At 38.9% G+C, this 13,569-nt stretch overlaps 1 protein-coding gene across 1 annotated transcript in view; it reads left to right on the top strand.

Annotated features, from left to right (window-relative positions):
- Positions 1–4,160, top strand: part of LOC147678541 (vomeronasal type-2 receptor 26-like) — a 65,647-nt gene extending 61,487 nt beyond the window's left edge. The window contains exon 6 of the mRNA XM_086946590.1: positions 3,265–4,160. Within this exon, the coding sequence (XP_086802716.1) occupies positions 3,265–4,160 (896 nt within the window). The remainder of the gene's footprint in view (positions 1–3,264) is intronic.
- Positions 4,161–13,569: the final 9,409 nt, after the last annotated feature.

Genomic DNA, 13,569 nt, shown 5'->3' on the forward strand with positions numbered 1-13,569 from the left:
TATTTACTGCCTATTATTCTAACACCCTAGATCCCTTAGGATTCTACGTACCGGTGACTAGGATTGGTAAATCAATGGTATAGGTCCTATAAAGGAAAATATAATATCTGATTAGAAGCGTAGGTTCACCTGTTCAAAGTGTGTATGGTATTTTATGGGCCCAGGTAAGTATGGTAAAATGAGGAGGTGAGCCCGCGCTCTATGAGTACCCCGCTTGTCAGTTGTGATAGAAAGTTGTAATGTATCAGGCTAGTTTATACAAGCCTTGCACAGCAGCACCAAGGCCTCTTTCAAAAGAACATTTATAAGTGATCATAAAATGTTATTTCCCACAAATGGTGGCAAACTTCTTGAAGGTTCGAGGTGGCAGCGCTAAGGAGATTTCTACCACTCCCTCTCATACTTAGGTAAGGGAAATCTCTGCACATAGCTTTAAATAAAATACAAGTTAAATAACCATGGGTAGGAACCAGTATATGTAAAATCTAAGAAATTATAAAAAATGTCTCGGAAGAAAATGAAATGGTTATATTAGGTAGGGGCATCATAGATCTCTATCTCTAGATTTTTTTTACAGTAAATGAGTCATTAATCTATAACAATAGAACTGGACATCAGCCAATTCTGTGGAATGAAAAATTACAGTTTTAAATATTACCCAATTCAAATTACTGACCTCTAAGGTTTAGGTATTTGGACAAAATATTGAGTCTTAAATATCAAGGTCAAAAATATCAGAAACAAAATATTGTGACACAAGAATATCATGATGCAGAAATATTGTTGTGAAGAATATCAATGTATAAGAATAGTAATATAGTTTTCAAGAATATCTATGTTTTTAAAATTGTTTTGAATGATATATTGTTTTTTAATAATCTTCATGTGTTTTAGTTTTTATAATAATTGTATATGTTAAAGATTGTATTTATAATTGTTCCAAGTATTTTTAAACATAATTTGTTATTGTAAGTGCTTTATAATTTTTAATTTGTTTGCTAATAGTACGTTAAAGTGTTGCAGCAGGTTGCGAGTTTGTAGGGGTGCCAGGTGGGAAGTTAATTAAGTGTAAATATTTAACACATTATTATAAATGTGTTTGTAAATATTTAAATGATTAATAAATATGCAAATTGTGTAATTATTCTAAAAGTTATATATTAAAGTTGGGCTGTTGATTTTGTAGGGCTATAGGGTGGGAAATCAATAGCTAATAACTAATTAATATTACATTCAATTGGTTACTAATTACATAAATTGTGCAATAGTTATATTTTATATTTGTTATGTATTAAATGTGGGCTGCTAGGTTTATAGGAGTACAAGGGGACATTATTTCAGTAATAAATAATTTACAATTATCTATTAATTCATGATCAATTATTTAATTGATTATTATGTAAATTGTGTCATAAGTAAATGTATAAGTCATATATCAGGTGTGGTCTTCTGGGTTTGTAGGTGAACAGGTGGAAAATATTTTAAGCAATAATTAATTATCAATTAATTATTAGCTTTTAGATAATTATTTTGGTGATTACTAATTATGTTATGTGGGTAATAAGTATTTACTATAGTTTTTTGTATGTGGGCTGCTAGATTTGTGCTGTATAGTGTGGCAAGTTAAATAAAGAATACATTGCAGACATTTTTAATTGATAATTATTTATGACATTGTGTTAATAATCCTCTCAACTGCTTTAATATATAAAGATTTGCTATTAAGAGTTTTACATGTCTTGTAAACTATTGGAGTTCTGCTTCTTTTGAAGTGGGCTCTTACCTTATTCATCTTCCTTCATGAAGGAGGCCTGTCACAGCAGGTACAACTCCTAAGCTGACTCCCAACAACATAATTCATGGACGAGACCAGAGTTCACACATGGATGTCGGTCACCGTGATATGAGCATCCAAATATTAATCCCAGCCCTACTCTTTATGATTCCCGTAATAGCCCCATCTCCCTTCCTGAGATGTGCCATGCCCCCTTCTTGTGATCCATCACTGATCCAAAGGGTGGTCTTTTCAAATGTAAAATGATGTCTCTTCCTTTTTCCCTCCAGTTTATCCCCACCCACCTCATAGGAATGCAGCAATACACAACATTGTTTGGGTGGATTCCTCTCCTCCTCATTTCTTTACCAGTCAGGTGTAGGTTTCCCAAAATGGAACCCATGGTCTTCCATACAATGTACCATTGCAAGCAGGCTCACTCAGTGTACTTTCACAGCACACTTTCAGTCCAGCTCTGTTACCTCCATGCATTGTACCATTACAAGTACCCATGCATCCATCAAGCACATACAGTCTGGGAGCACCTTTCAGCGCTGAAGCTTTTCTATACTTAACCAGGGTGTGCTCTTTACAAGCACACTCTGCCAGTACACACACTCACTGTGAGAACTGTATAATACTTCATCCTTCATCTATTGAACTCCACACAAGTACACATACACGCAGCACATGTTTTATCCATGCATGCACTGCACAGCACTACATTTCTAATGTAATGTATTCCTCTCAGGCATACATATACCCAGTACATTTACTAACCACACATGCACTGCACAGTACTGCACCATCCTTGAGCAGTTCCTTTTTCAGGCACATATACAACTAACACAGTGTCACTATTCCTGTACTGTGCAGCACTCCACCGCTTACCTGATATAGGACAAGGGTGAATAGTGCAAACAGCAATGGACATTTTAAAAAGGTGGGTGAGCATGTAGGCCTCACTCTAGTGACACAAAGTATAAATGTACTGTTCACCACTACTGATCAATATGAGGATAGCGCTTTGGGCTCCACTCCCAGCCCAACAAGACCACAATATCTGACACATGTTTTTGTTTTGGTGCACACACATGATGCTGCTATGACAAAAAAATCAGCATTTTGAATCCAGACAGCAGTACAGGTGGGCAAACAGGGCAGGGGAACACATCTTTTACAGTGAAGAGGATGTTTCCATCGCAACAAGGTGAATAATATTTCCCTTGAACTTGATACAAAGTAAGGATCTCCCTGCCAAATATTTTCAGGAAAAAAATCCTGAAATTAGAAAGACTTACTATGAACATGCTTTTAGCCTCATGTGCAAATCCATCTTCTAATAATGCAAATAATAAGACATAAATTTAACTAGTATACAAGCAAACAACTTCAGCTGATAAATGAAACTAGAACTGTAAGGCCTAATTTTGTTCTGCCTGAGCTGTAATTAGACCCTAAGTGACAATCCTGTTGGCTTTCTGTTTCAGATTCTGTTGAGTGTTCCAAATGCCCCTGGGACCAATGGCCCAACAAAAAGCAAGACAGATGCATCAAGAAGACCACTGAATTTCTTTCCTTTGAGGAGCCTTTAGGAGCTACATTAACTGCAACCAGCATTTGTTCTTCAGCAATTCCTGTTATCATCCTAGCACTCTTTGTCCATCATAGGCACACTCCAATAGTCAAAGCCAACAACCGCTCCCTCAGCTATCTCCTGCTTATATCCCTCAGTTTGTGTTTTCTCTGTTCATTGACTTTTATTGGTTACCCAACCCCACAGAAATGTCTCTTCCGCCAGGCTGGCTTTGGTGTCATCTTTTCGCTTTGTGTCTCTTGCATCATGGCCAAAACCATCACGGTAGTCATCGCATTCAATGCCACCAAACCAAACAGTAACTTAAGGAGGTGGATAGGACCGCAAATCTCCTATGCAGTCATCAGTATCTGTACTCTTATTCAGGTTCTTCTGTGTGTTTCTTGGCTAGTTATCTCTCCTCCTTTCTCAGAAATTAATACTTATTCTCAGCCTGGAAAAATTATACTTGAATGTAATGAAGGTTCTTCCTTAGCTTTCTGGTGCATGCTGGCATACCTTGGATTTTTGGCTACTGTGAGTTTCATAGTAGCCTTCCTGGCAAGAAAATTGCCTGACAGCTTTAATGAGGCAAAATTTATCACTTTCAGCATGCTCGCTTTTCTCAGTGTTTGGATATCATTTATTCCAGCATACCTCAGCACCAAGGGCAAGTACATGGTAGCCATGGAGATTTTTGCCATATTGTCTTCCAGTTGTTCTCTGGTGTTCTGCATATTTTTCATCAAATGCTACATTATCCTGCTGAGGCCTGAGATGAATTCTAAAGCATATATGATGAGCAAGTGAATGAATAGCCAGTAAAACCATCATGGATTTTGTACTTTAATGTAAATGCTATATGTCTAAAACTATCATACCAATATCCAATACACCCACAGTACATATATGGATATATCCTCTGCAGTCATGATTGGTATATCATCTTTCAGTTTATCTTCTGAGTTGGAGCCACAAGTAAAGCTACAGTAAAAACCCATAATGCTCTTACACGTGTTATAGACAATGTTCCCTCATTTTATTGTTTATATTGTACTTAACTTATAACGACTAGAAACATAAACATATTTATATATTGCATGCTTTTATTAGAAGTGGGCCAATATATTAATTAGTTTTTCTAATATGGACAATGTTATAATTTTAGGTAAATTATAGATTAGGACAAGAAATTGCAAAATAGCCAAACAGTTGAAGTACTTTTCAAGATTCACAATTCCATTATTTTCAACAACACATTTGACCTTCATTTATGCATCTGGGAAATATGGGTCATATTCCCCATATTGACTTTCTACTGATGCATCCCAAATAAGTGCAAATTATAAAGAAGGCACAGGTTGTGCAAGCTTGTATTCACAAACTAATTGTGATCATGTGTAAAATGTGGTGCATTTAAAAAATATTATGCTGTTGTGCACTGAGAGAGCATGCTCAAATATTGACTAAGGGGAATAAAAAGGGTACAGTGGGTACATGTGCAGGTGCACCTCTAATTTACATAATATTGTTCTTGCATATGCATGCGGACACAAGACTTGCCCTCCCTCCCCCTGTGGAAGGTGTGCTCTATGATAAGGTACACCACAATGCAGACAGAGGAAACACATGTTTTCTGAATGATTTGGCCATTACCGCAACGCTATTACTTCTGCATAGGCAGCCCAAGAGCTTGGTGAACCAAGTAAGTAAGTAAGTAAGTAAATGTTATTGTTCAGTTAATAAAATCTTACAATATATCATAATATAATTACCAAATAAAACATCATCAATACCACTACATCATAAAATCCATCTTCAACCAATTAGAACCTCTCAAGGTTTACTTCAGTAGGCTTCAAGTGAAAAATTGTTTACCTAAGTCGTGTCCTGTAATAGAAATCCCCAGCTGTAGACCACCAACTAAGAAATAAAATCCAAATATCTTTGCCCAATTAGAAGTTATGAGGGGCTTCTATATTCAAATATTGCAGAGCATGGCCCTTATTGCACATACTTAGTATGATTGCATTTAACGAGTTCCTACAAACAATGTTATAAAACTGAGTGACTAATCTGTGCAACGGTGGCAAAGCATAGTGCTACGTCTAGTTAATAAATCATCTATTTCCTTTTAAATGTATCTTATGACAACAGTAAAGAAACAACCTGATTTAGTATAATCAATTACATGCAACTACAATGTTGGGGGCAAAACCATTAAAATTCATACTTATTAAGACCACTTCATATCATCATTTTTTTCATAGTTCTTTATTTTTCCTTTTTCCTAATTCAATTTAAATAATCCTCTTGTCCATTACGTATGCCACTGGATATACCTTTTGTAGCTCAATCTTTGCTAATTTGGACTCAGAAATTTTCCACAAAATATCAAATTGTCCCCTTAGAGACAGGCATTTACTGTTTCCTAACATGTTTGTATAGTATTTATAATAAATGGACATCTTCCCCTTGATACAAGACTAGTTTTAGTTTTATTAAGATTGACTCTTGACCGATGATCCACAGCATGCTGAGCAGTTGTATTAATTGAACACTGAAGCCCAACCTTTGTATAGCTAATCAGTACAACACCATCAGCATACAATGTATGTGAAACATTAAAACCAGCCAATGTAGGCGAGTGGGGGTTCACGCTATTTAGAGCAGGTAGCATTCTGGCCAGGTATAAATTAAATAAAAGCAGCACAAGTACACAGAACAGTTTTAGGCCATTTCTTTTTCTTATTGTTTTGGAGACAGGTTTAAATTGCCCAACCTGACCCTTGTCCAAGTGTCTGAGTACAGCCAGTGGATATATCTCAGGAGTAAAACAAATTTAAGCATATGATGTTTCTCTGCTTTGTAACAAATGCTGAGCAGAAGTCTACGTAACACAAATGTAGCTTTAAGGAACAGTACCTTGCCTGTTCAATTGTTAAAGCCAGCATCTGAATGTTGCTAGTTGTACCAATTCACTTTATAAACCCTGTCTGGTTCTTCGGCACAAATAAATTGGTCTCAGCACAGTCTGTTAATTCAGTAAGCAGGCATTTTGCTAAATATTTTGCATCTGCATCCATTACAGCAATCAACCTATAATTGGAAAGTAAGGAGGTTTGACCAGCTTTATAAATTAGGGTTAACATTGACCCCCACCAGCTATCTTCAATTTCTTGATTGTGAAGAATATGCTTGAATAAAGTGACCAGTTTATCTGTCCAAAATTGTGGATTCTGCTTGCAAAGTGACTGTGGCAGACAATTAGGGCCCAGGTCCCCATCTTGGTGACTCTTGGAAATACGTTTCTGCACTTTACCAAGTGAGATTGCTTTGAGTAAGAATTTAACTAAAATTTTGGGAAAAAAAGGTTTTTAGAGAACCCTTTATTGAGTCAGAACCCTGTACATTTCCTTTAAAAATATGTCCAGGAGGCTTCTGGGATAATTGAGGTAGATCCCCGGACCAACAGGGGATTCACTAGCATCCAGAATTTTATTATATCATTTTGCTTGGAGACAGGGAGGATTTTACATCTGTATAGGTCTACCTCAGATTTCTCTGAGTCCAAAGTAACTTTTCTATTTAACAAACTTAATTTGGGAAGAATCTCATTTTCTTGTAAAAGTTTGAGTTATTTCTCCAAGGCATTGTTCAGCTTTTTTCTTGCTGTTATAAGTTGAGTCAAATCCCACAAGTTCCACCCACCCCTAGTCCTAGTGACAACAAAAATACGTTTCAAAGAACAAATGGGGAGAAGAAAAAATGTTTGGGGCTCACCCAGCTGGCAGGTCCAAGTGCAACAAGGGTGAACAAGTGCCTTTTGTGCTCTTGAAAGCAACACCATATGGCTTTATACTTCTCTAACGTGGCAATATATGAGTGTAAAGCCACTCAACTAAGATTCTTCCTTTGTTTTATGTCTCATCTTCTATAATTTAAGGAATGATTTCCACCACAGAGTGATGCTTATAAAAATACAATTACATGTAAGCTTATGTATAGGTTTAAGTAAACTATATAGAAATGTGTCTATGAGATCTAGATTAGTAAATCAATTAAATTGATTTGAATGTATTCATCATTGGAAAATCCATTACATGTTTAGAAAATTCGAGAATGTGGGAATGAGATGCAGTTAATTTACAACATCTTCATTAGGAATCATGTGCACAGATTCCCCCTTCAAGCTTTTAAATGTATGTACAGTATTTTTTAAAAACATATTTGTATACTGTGTTAATTAGAAATCAAGGGGGTCATTAGGATGGCGGGCGGACTTTGTCCGGCCACCATCCCTACGTGAAGAGGGACTCCCCGCCATAAGGGCGGGGTCCCGTCGGGGCAATTAGGATTCAACCACCACAGTGGCGGGCGCATCCTGCATATTTAACATCGCGGCAGGCTGTGCTGAAAGCATGGTGCCTGCCACGTTGTCTATTGAAATGCCCCCCATAGTCCCCGGGGGCCCGCAACGGGTCCCCGCAAGCAATTCCTGCATGCCTTTCGGAGGCAGCAATGCCGCCACGGAAGGCCTTGTTTTCGCCCCCATAGTAATATGGCTGGCAGTGTCAAACAGACACCGCCACCATATTAAACTTATTGTAATATGGCGGGGGAAATGGGTGGCAGGCGGAGACGGATCTTGGGTGGATCGCCACCGCCATGCGGGCGGTGGTGATCGGCCCGAGATCCTAATGACAAGTATTAAAAACTTTACCATAAACTATACATTGACATTCAGATACACCATACTAACACACATTTACCGAATTCATTTTTCGGAAGATTAAACCTCAGTTTAATAAAACAAAATGATGCAAAGACCCATTATTTAAAATTTAACACATTTGCTTACTATTTCAGATTTTCTGAAAAGGGTTTTGCCCTTCTATCCACATATTTGGTGTTTTCTCTAAGGAATCAACACTGTACCAATATCCGATTTAGTTTTCTGCCATTCACGAATTACAATTATGACTGATTTTTAAATAGTTCATACAGTCCACCTCCTCACTGTAGACAGATTCAGAGTAGCAAAAAAATGACGTGAAGCATGATGGAATGATCACCACTTAAAATCATTGGATTGGTTCTTTTCTTCCAATGAAACCCATTGAAAGAGCGGATGTAAAAAAAAAAGAAACTAAAAACTCTTTGTGCAGGATCTCATTTCTTTATCTTTCATGAGGATTTCGGATTCCCACCCTCTTGACCCAAAATACTGTATAAGGAATTTACATGCTTGCACCAGGACCATTTAGTACAATCAATACGGTAGCAATTAGAATATCTTTAACACCAGTGGTAATGCACTCCTTTTAATATATTAATTTTCTTTAAAGGCCACAGACTACCTATCACACTCTCCTTTTGTTTGTAATAGAGGGTCCTTTACATTATCCATTTTATTTATTTCTCCAAGCTATGTCCAGTATAGGTACAATACTCAACATAATGTAATTGTTGTACCTCACATTTTTTTCCCACTGATCTATGATGCACGAAACCAATTAAAATATTACATCGAGAATAGCAACAATGTGCTCTCCTGCAGACTAACACAACTGAAAGCATTTATCATTCAAATTGTTGCAGTGAGCTTGGCTCCTGAAACGAGAATATAGAATGAGATAATATGCAACAGCCAAAAGCACATTTTCGATGATAGTAAGAATTTTCAGACTGAGTCCTCCATCAACAATGGCTAACTCAAAATGAATACACTTTAACTTTAACTATCATCAACTATAACAGGAGAAATACAGACAATGAGTTATCTTAACATAAAACCAATCTTAAATGTAAGTATGGATATATAAAATTTGCATCATCATGTTGTTGTGCAAAAATAAAACTTAGTGTTTGTGCGTCACCATCTGAGTGCCCCTACCGATCTAGAAATGGGAAATATTTTTATTTTAGAAAATGAACTAGTATATATCCCAAAGTTATACAGTTTTCCTACATAACTGGCAATGGATGTCCTTAAGTGAGCATCAGACAAAATTGTAACTTGATTGTCTTCTTGTTTCATTCCAAGCACAGATTTATACTTTGTTAAATAATTGGAAGGGGTGCACAGGCTATATAAAAAAAGTGAATGACAGTGGTTAGCCCTCCTGGGTACTCTGCTGTTGATAATATGTAGAAAATTAACACATTGGAAAAGGCACAAGCACTGCAACTAGCATAAACACACATAGAAGATATTACACTATAAACTGGAACAAAAACACATTTCTGATCAGACTCCATCGGAAACAGTACTGCTCAATTTGTGCCAGTGTTTTCCCTCGCTGTGCCCGGGATTTACGTTTCATGCCCATGGATTGTTTTAACAAGCTATAACACCATGGTGCCCTAGTACTCAGCTTTCATGTGGTGTTGATGTAGGGGGACCACCCCACTACCCACCTACAAATCATTGTGTTCAGGTGTGTTAGTCTAACAGGTTTAATGGAAATACAGCAAGTCTACAATGCCCAGAATGCATTACGTGATGACATCAGCATTTGTAACTAATAGTAGTATTGATAAAGACTTGGAAGGAGGTGGTCAGCCGATAGTGCTGTCAGTACTTGATGTTCTGTTATCTTTCTTGTTGGCTTTCTAGTCCACGGCTTGCCTCCTTCAGCACAACTTCTTAAAAAAATAAACACTGCTGTACTAGTGCAATTTTGGCAGCAGATTAGCCCGCCTAAAATCTCCCAGATGGGAGTAGTACCATCTTGTTTATTTCAAGGTCAAAACAGTGAGAGGACTGCTGCTTTGCTTGTAGGTAGGGGTACTGCAGCCAGCAAAATATGAACTACTCACAACAGTTAGTAGAATAAGTAGCCATTTTGCAAGGGTGAGTCACTTACTACATTTGCCTAGATACCCTCATGGGTGACAAGCATCACTCTAAAAACCCACCCTACAATACAATACAAATGCCAGAGTTCTGGTCAAACTCCGCCAACCGCCGAGTGGTGGAGTTTTTTCTTGCACGCAGCTCACTAAGAGTAAGTTGGCGAATGGGAATGTGCGCCCATTAGTGTGGGTATACACCCGTTACAACGCATCTTTTACTCCGCACTACCATTACAACGCGACTTTTACTCCGCATACCATTACAACGCATTGCGCTGGGGGGCGCTCTAGGATAGGGAATAAGTATAATTTACTATCCAACACCTTCCCTAGGGTCCACGGGGACTGGAGTTGGAATAGTAAATTATACTTACCACTATCCAGCACCCCAAAGCGCTATGCGTTGTAATGGTATGCATTGTAAATACCGCATTGTAACGGTATGCGGAGTAAAAGTATGCGGAGTAACATGGTACATCCTTAGTGTGATCTTCAGGTGCTAGAATGGCACCAAGCAAGATTTTCCCAATGTAGGCGATCACAATCATTCATGGTGAGAAAGCTGCAGCTCTAGTAGAAAATCTACTTGAGTGGATGCAAAACCAGCTCGAGGTGCAGCACCCTCAAGCACGCCGCATGGTGCTTTTCACGTTGATTCTTCAGCGTGGAACAAGCCCTTGGCACAAAAAATCTGTGTGACCAGCACAATGTGCTCATTTTGGCCCATTCCTGGAACTCCAAGGAATCTCGCTGAGTTTTCATGTAACTCCGCAGAATTCTGAGTAGTGAAACGCCACAAGTTATACCCACCCCTAGTATCTTTTCTGTCTGCATGCCTGGAATGTTGCTGTGTTCAACTGCTGCCTGCTACCTAATCTATAAATTGAGTTTGTCAGTCATAGCCTATCTACTTCAATTACACCAAAGCTTTATTTTTTCTGATATGTAGCCATCAGCCCCAATTGCTAGCTCTCAGGAAAATACAGTCTGAAAAGCATCATGAGCTAGTAAGAAGGGGGAGACAGGTCTCCAAATGATGAAAAGAAACACTGAAATAAATGCATTTTTCACTGGATAAATGACACAATACAGCTACAAGTCAAAGCACATGCTCTGAAAGAGTAGAATGTGTTACCTGTAAGGAGTGAAACACTTTCACAGTGTGTGATCTTGTTTCTACAGGGCTGACCACTTGAAAGTCATGCCAGGCAGTAATGAGATAATTTAGGACAGTGCCTGTCAGACAGGACTGACGAATTTTAGCAGAATTGTGAGTTTTTTTGCTGAGAAAAGTTGGAGTTATGCTAGTCTCCATGGAGGTACTGTGTGCCCAGATGTTCATGACTGAGTGAAATGTTTCTGCATAGTAACAGTTTTGATGGTGAAATATTCTTTATCAAGACAAATATGGGTTGATTATGTTTTACTCAATCCATTCAAAAGTATTAAATTGAAAAGTTTCTTAACACTAAAAAATTCATAGTGGGTAAAGGATCTGACACTATGACCAGAGCTACCAACTTTGGAACTGGGGAACTAAGTTTAATTCATATTGTTGGCTCAACATCCTGTGTCTCTAGGAAATCACTAAGGGCCAGTTTTACTAAAGGATTGTATTGGATTTGTGCCACTTAAAGTGACTCAATGCAAAGCTTTCCTGCACAAAAACCATCCTGCCTGCAATGCAGGCATCCTTGCACCATAGCGCTATAGTGCCGGCATTGGTGCTAGGCAGCACTGTGTGCACCGCACAGAGAGAGAGAGAGCAGGAATTTGCCATATGTTAGTAGATATGGCTCATCCCTGCCCTCTCAATGTGATGCAGCGCAGAACTGCAAGTTGTCTTGCTGCGTTGCACCATTTCACATCTTTGTAAATGTGCCCTTATTCTCCCTTTGCCTAATGGAGGGGTTGGACACAGAGTCTGGTGCACAAACACTCCCAGGCACACATGGCTAAATATAAGGGTGTTTTTTAAAGTAAGACAGACCCACTGTTTATGCAATGGGGCAGAACACCAAAATATAAAAAGTGGGCCTATTGACTTTATATAGGGCTCAGAATCTCAACATTTATAAAGCACATGTATTGTTTTTGTCAGAAAACTACCAATAATTATAATGAAATGCATATTTTACTAAACAGTGTGCAATAAAATTGATTGTCAATAAAAAGTGTCATAAAGCTTTATTAACAAACCATTAACATGTCTTTGGGTCCTTTATAAAAAAAAGTTTAAACTACAAAGTGCAGCCATATAACTGACCACTAGGGGGGGTCTGCCCTCAAGTTGAAGTGCATCAAGACCCAGCCAGGAGTGCTTTAATATGTTAAGCTCTCTTGCGGTCATAAATGTAATGACCCAGGAACCAAACTTGTTTTTCTTCGAAAGTTCCTGGAGGACCTCTGCACTCACTGCGGCCATCCACAAATGAAAAAAAATGCTTGGTGGTGCCACTGCTCCTTCTAGAAACACCCCCAGGCTGAAAAAATCTGTTTAGAAAAACACTGGATGTAATTATGGGGCTCTCCTAGCAAACAGCTTTGAATGATAAAAGAGCATCTTCTGCCACCCATTCATTATTCTTTTAAGGAACTGTGCAGGAAGGCCCAGAGCCCTGGCAGCCCCACCTTCTCCTTTGGAGTCAGCTCTTTGCTCCCCCTGGCAGGAGAAGGATTTTTTTCCCTGCTCTAACCCGTGTGGCAATCTCAGTTTCTCTGCCCACAAGAGTGCAGGCAGGGAACAAAATGTGTGCTCCCATCGGGCGGGAACATTTTTGCAGCTCCCGCCGGATGAGAGTCCACACATATTTTCATACATATGCTCTTACAGGAAGGGAAAGTTTCTCCTGGTTTTGTGGTCCTTGTGACAGATTGTAGCCAGCCCTGGGGGATGGGGTTCCTGAGAGGTGCTGTACACCACCTTCCCATGTAAATAAATATTGGCCCCTGGGGATGGGTTCCTAGAGCCATAATGAGGCTTAGGGAGTGGAGCTGCAATTCTCCTCCCCTTTTCAGGAATTCCAGCCCATGGGCTACGATCCCCAGAACATTTGGAGGATCAGGGAGGGGGGCTACGTGCCTCCTCCCATTTAATTTAGTATCAGTCATTGGGGATGGGGTCCCCAGGGCCTCAGAGAGTCTCACAGAGGGGGGTTACATGACCCTCCCCTTTAGTTCAGAATCGGCACCAGAGGATGGTGTCCGTGAGGCCTCAAAGGAGTTCAGGGAGATGGGCTGCAAATCCCTTCCCTATGAAACTGTTTTTACCACCCGCTGGTCACTTCACCACCTCTGGAGTCAGTGATTTTTGTTCCATTGTACTGTGTATTCACAGAGAATTTGAGGTAAAATATTAAAA

The sequence above is a fragment of the Lissotriton vulgaris genome, chromosome 12, assembly GCF_964263255.1.
Source record: "Lissotriton vulgaris chromosome 12, aLisVul1.2, whole genome shotgun sequence".
Classification (NCBI taxonomy): domain Eukaryota; kingdom Metazoa; phylum Chordata; class Amphibia; order Caudata; family Salamandridae; genus Lissotriton; species Lissotriton vulgaris.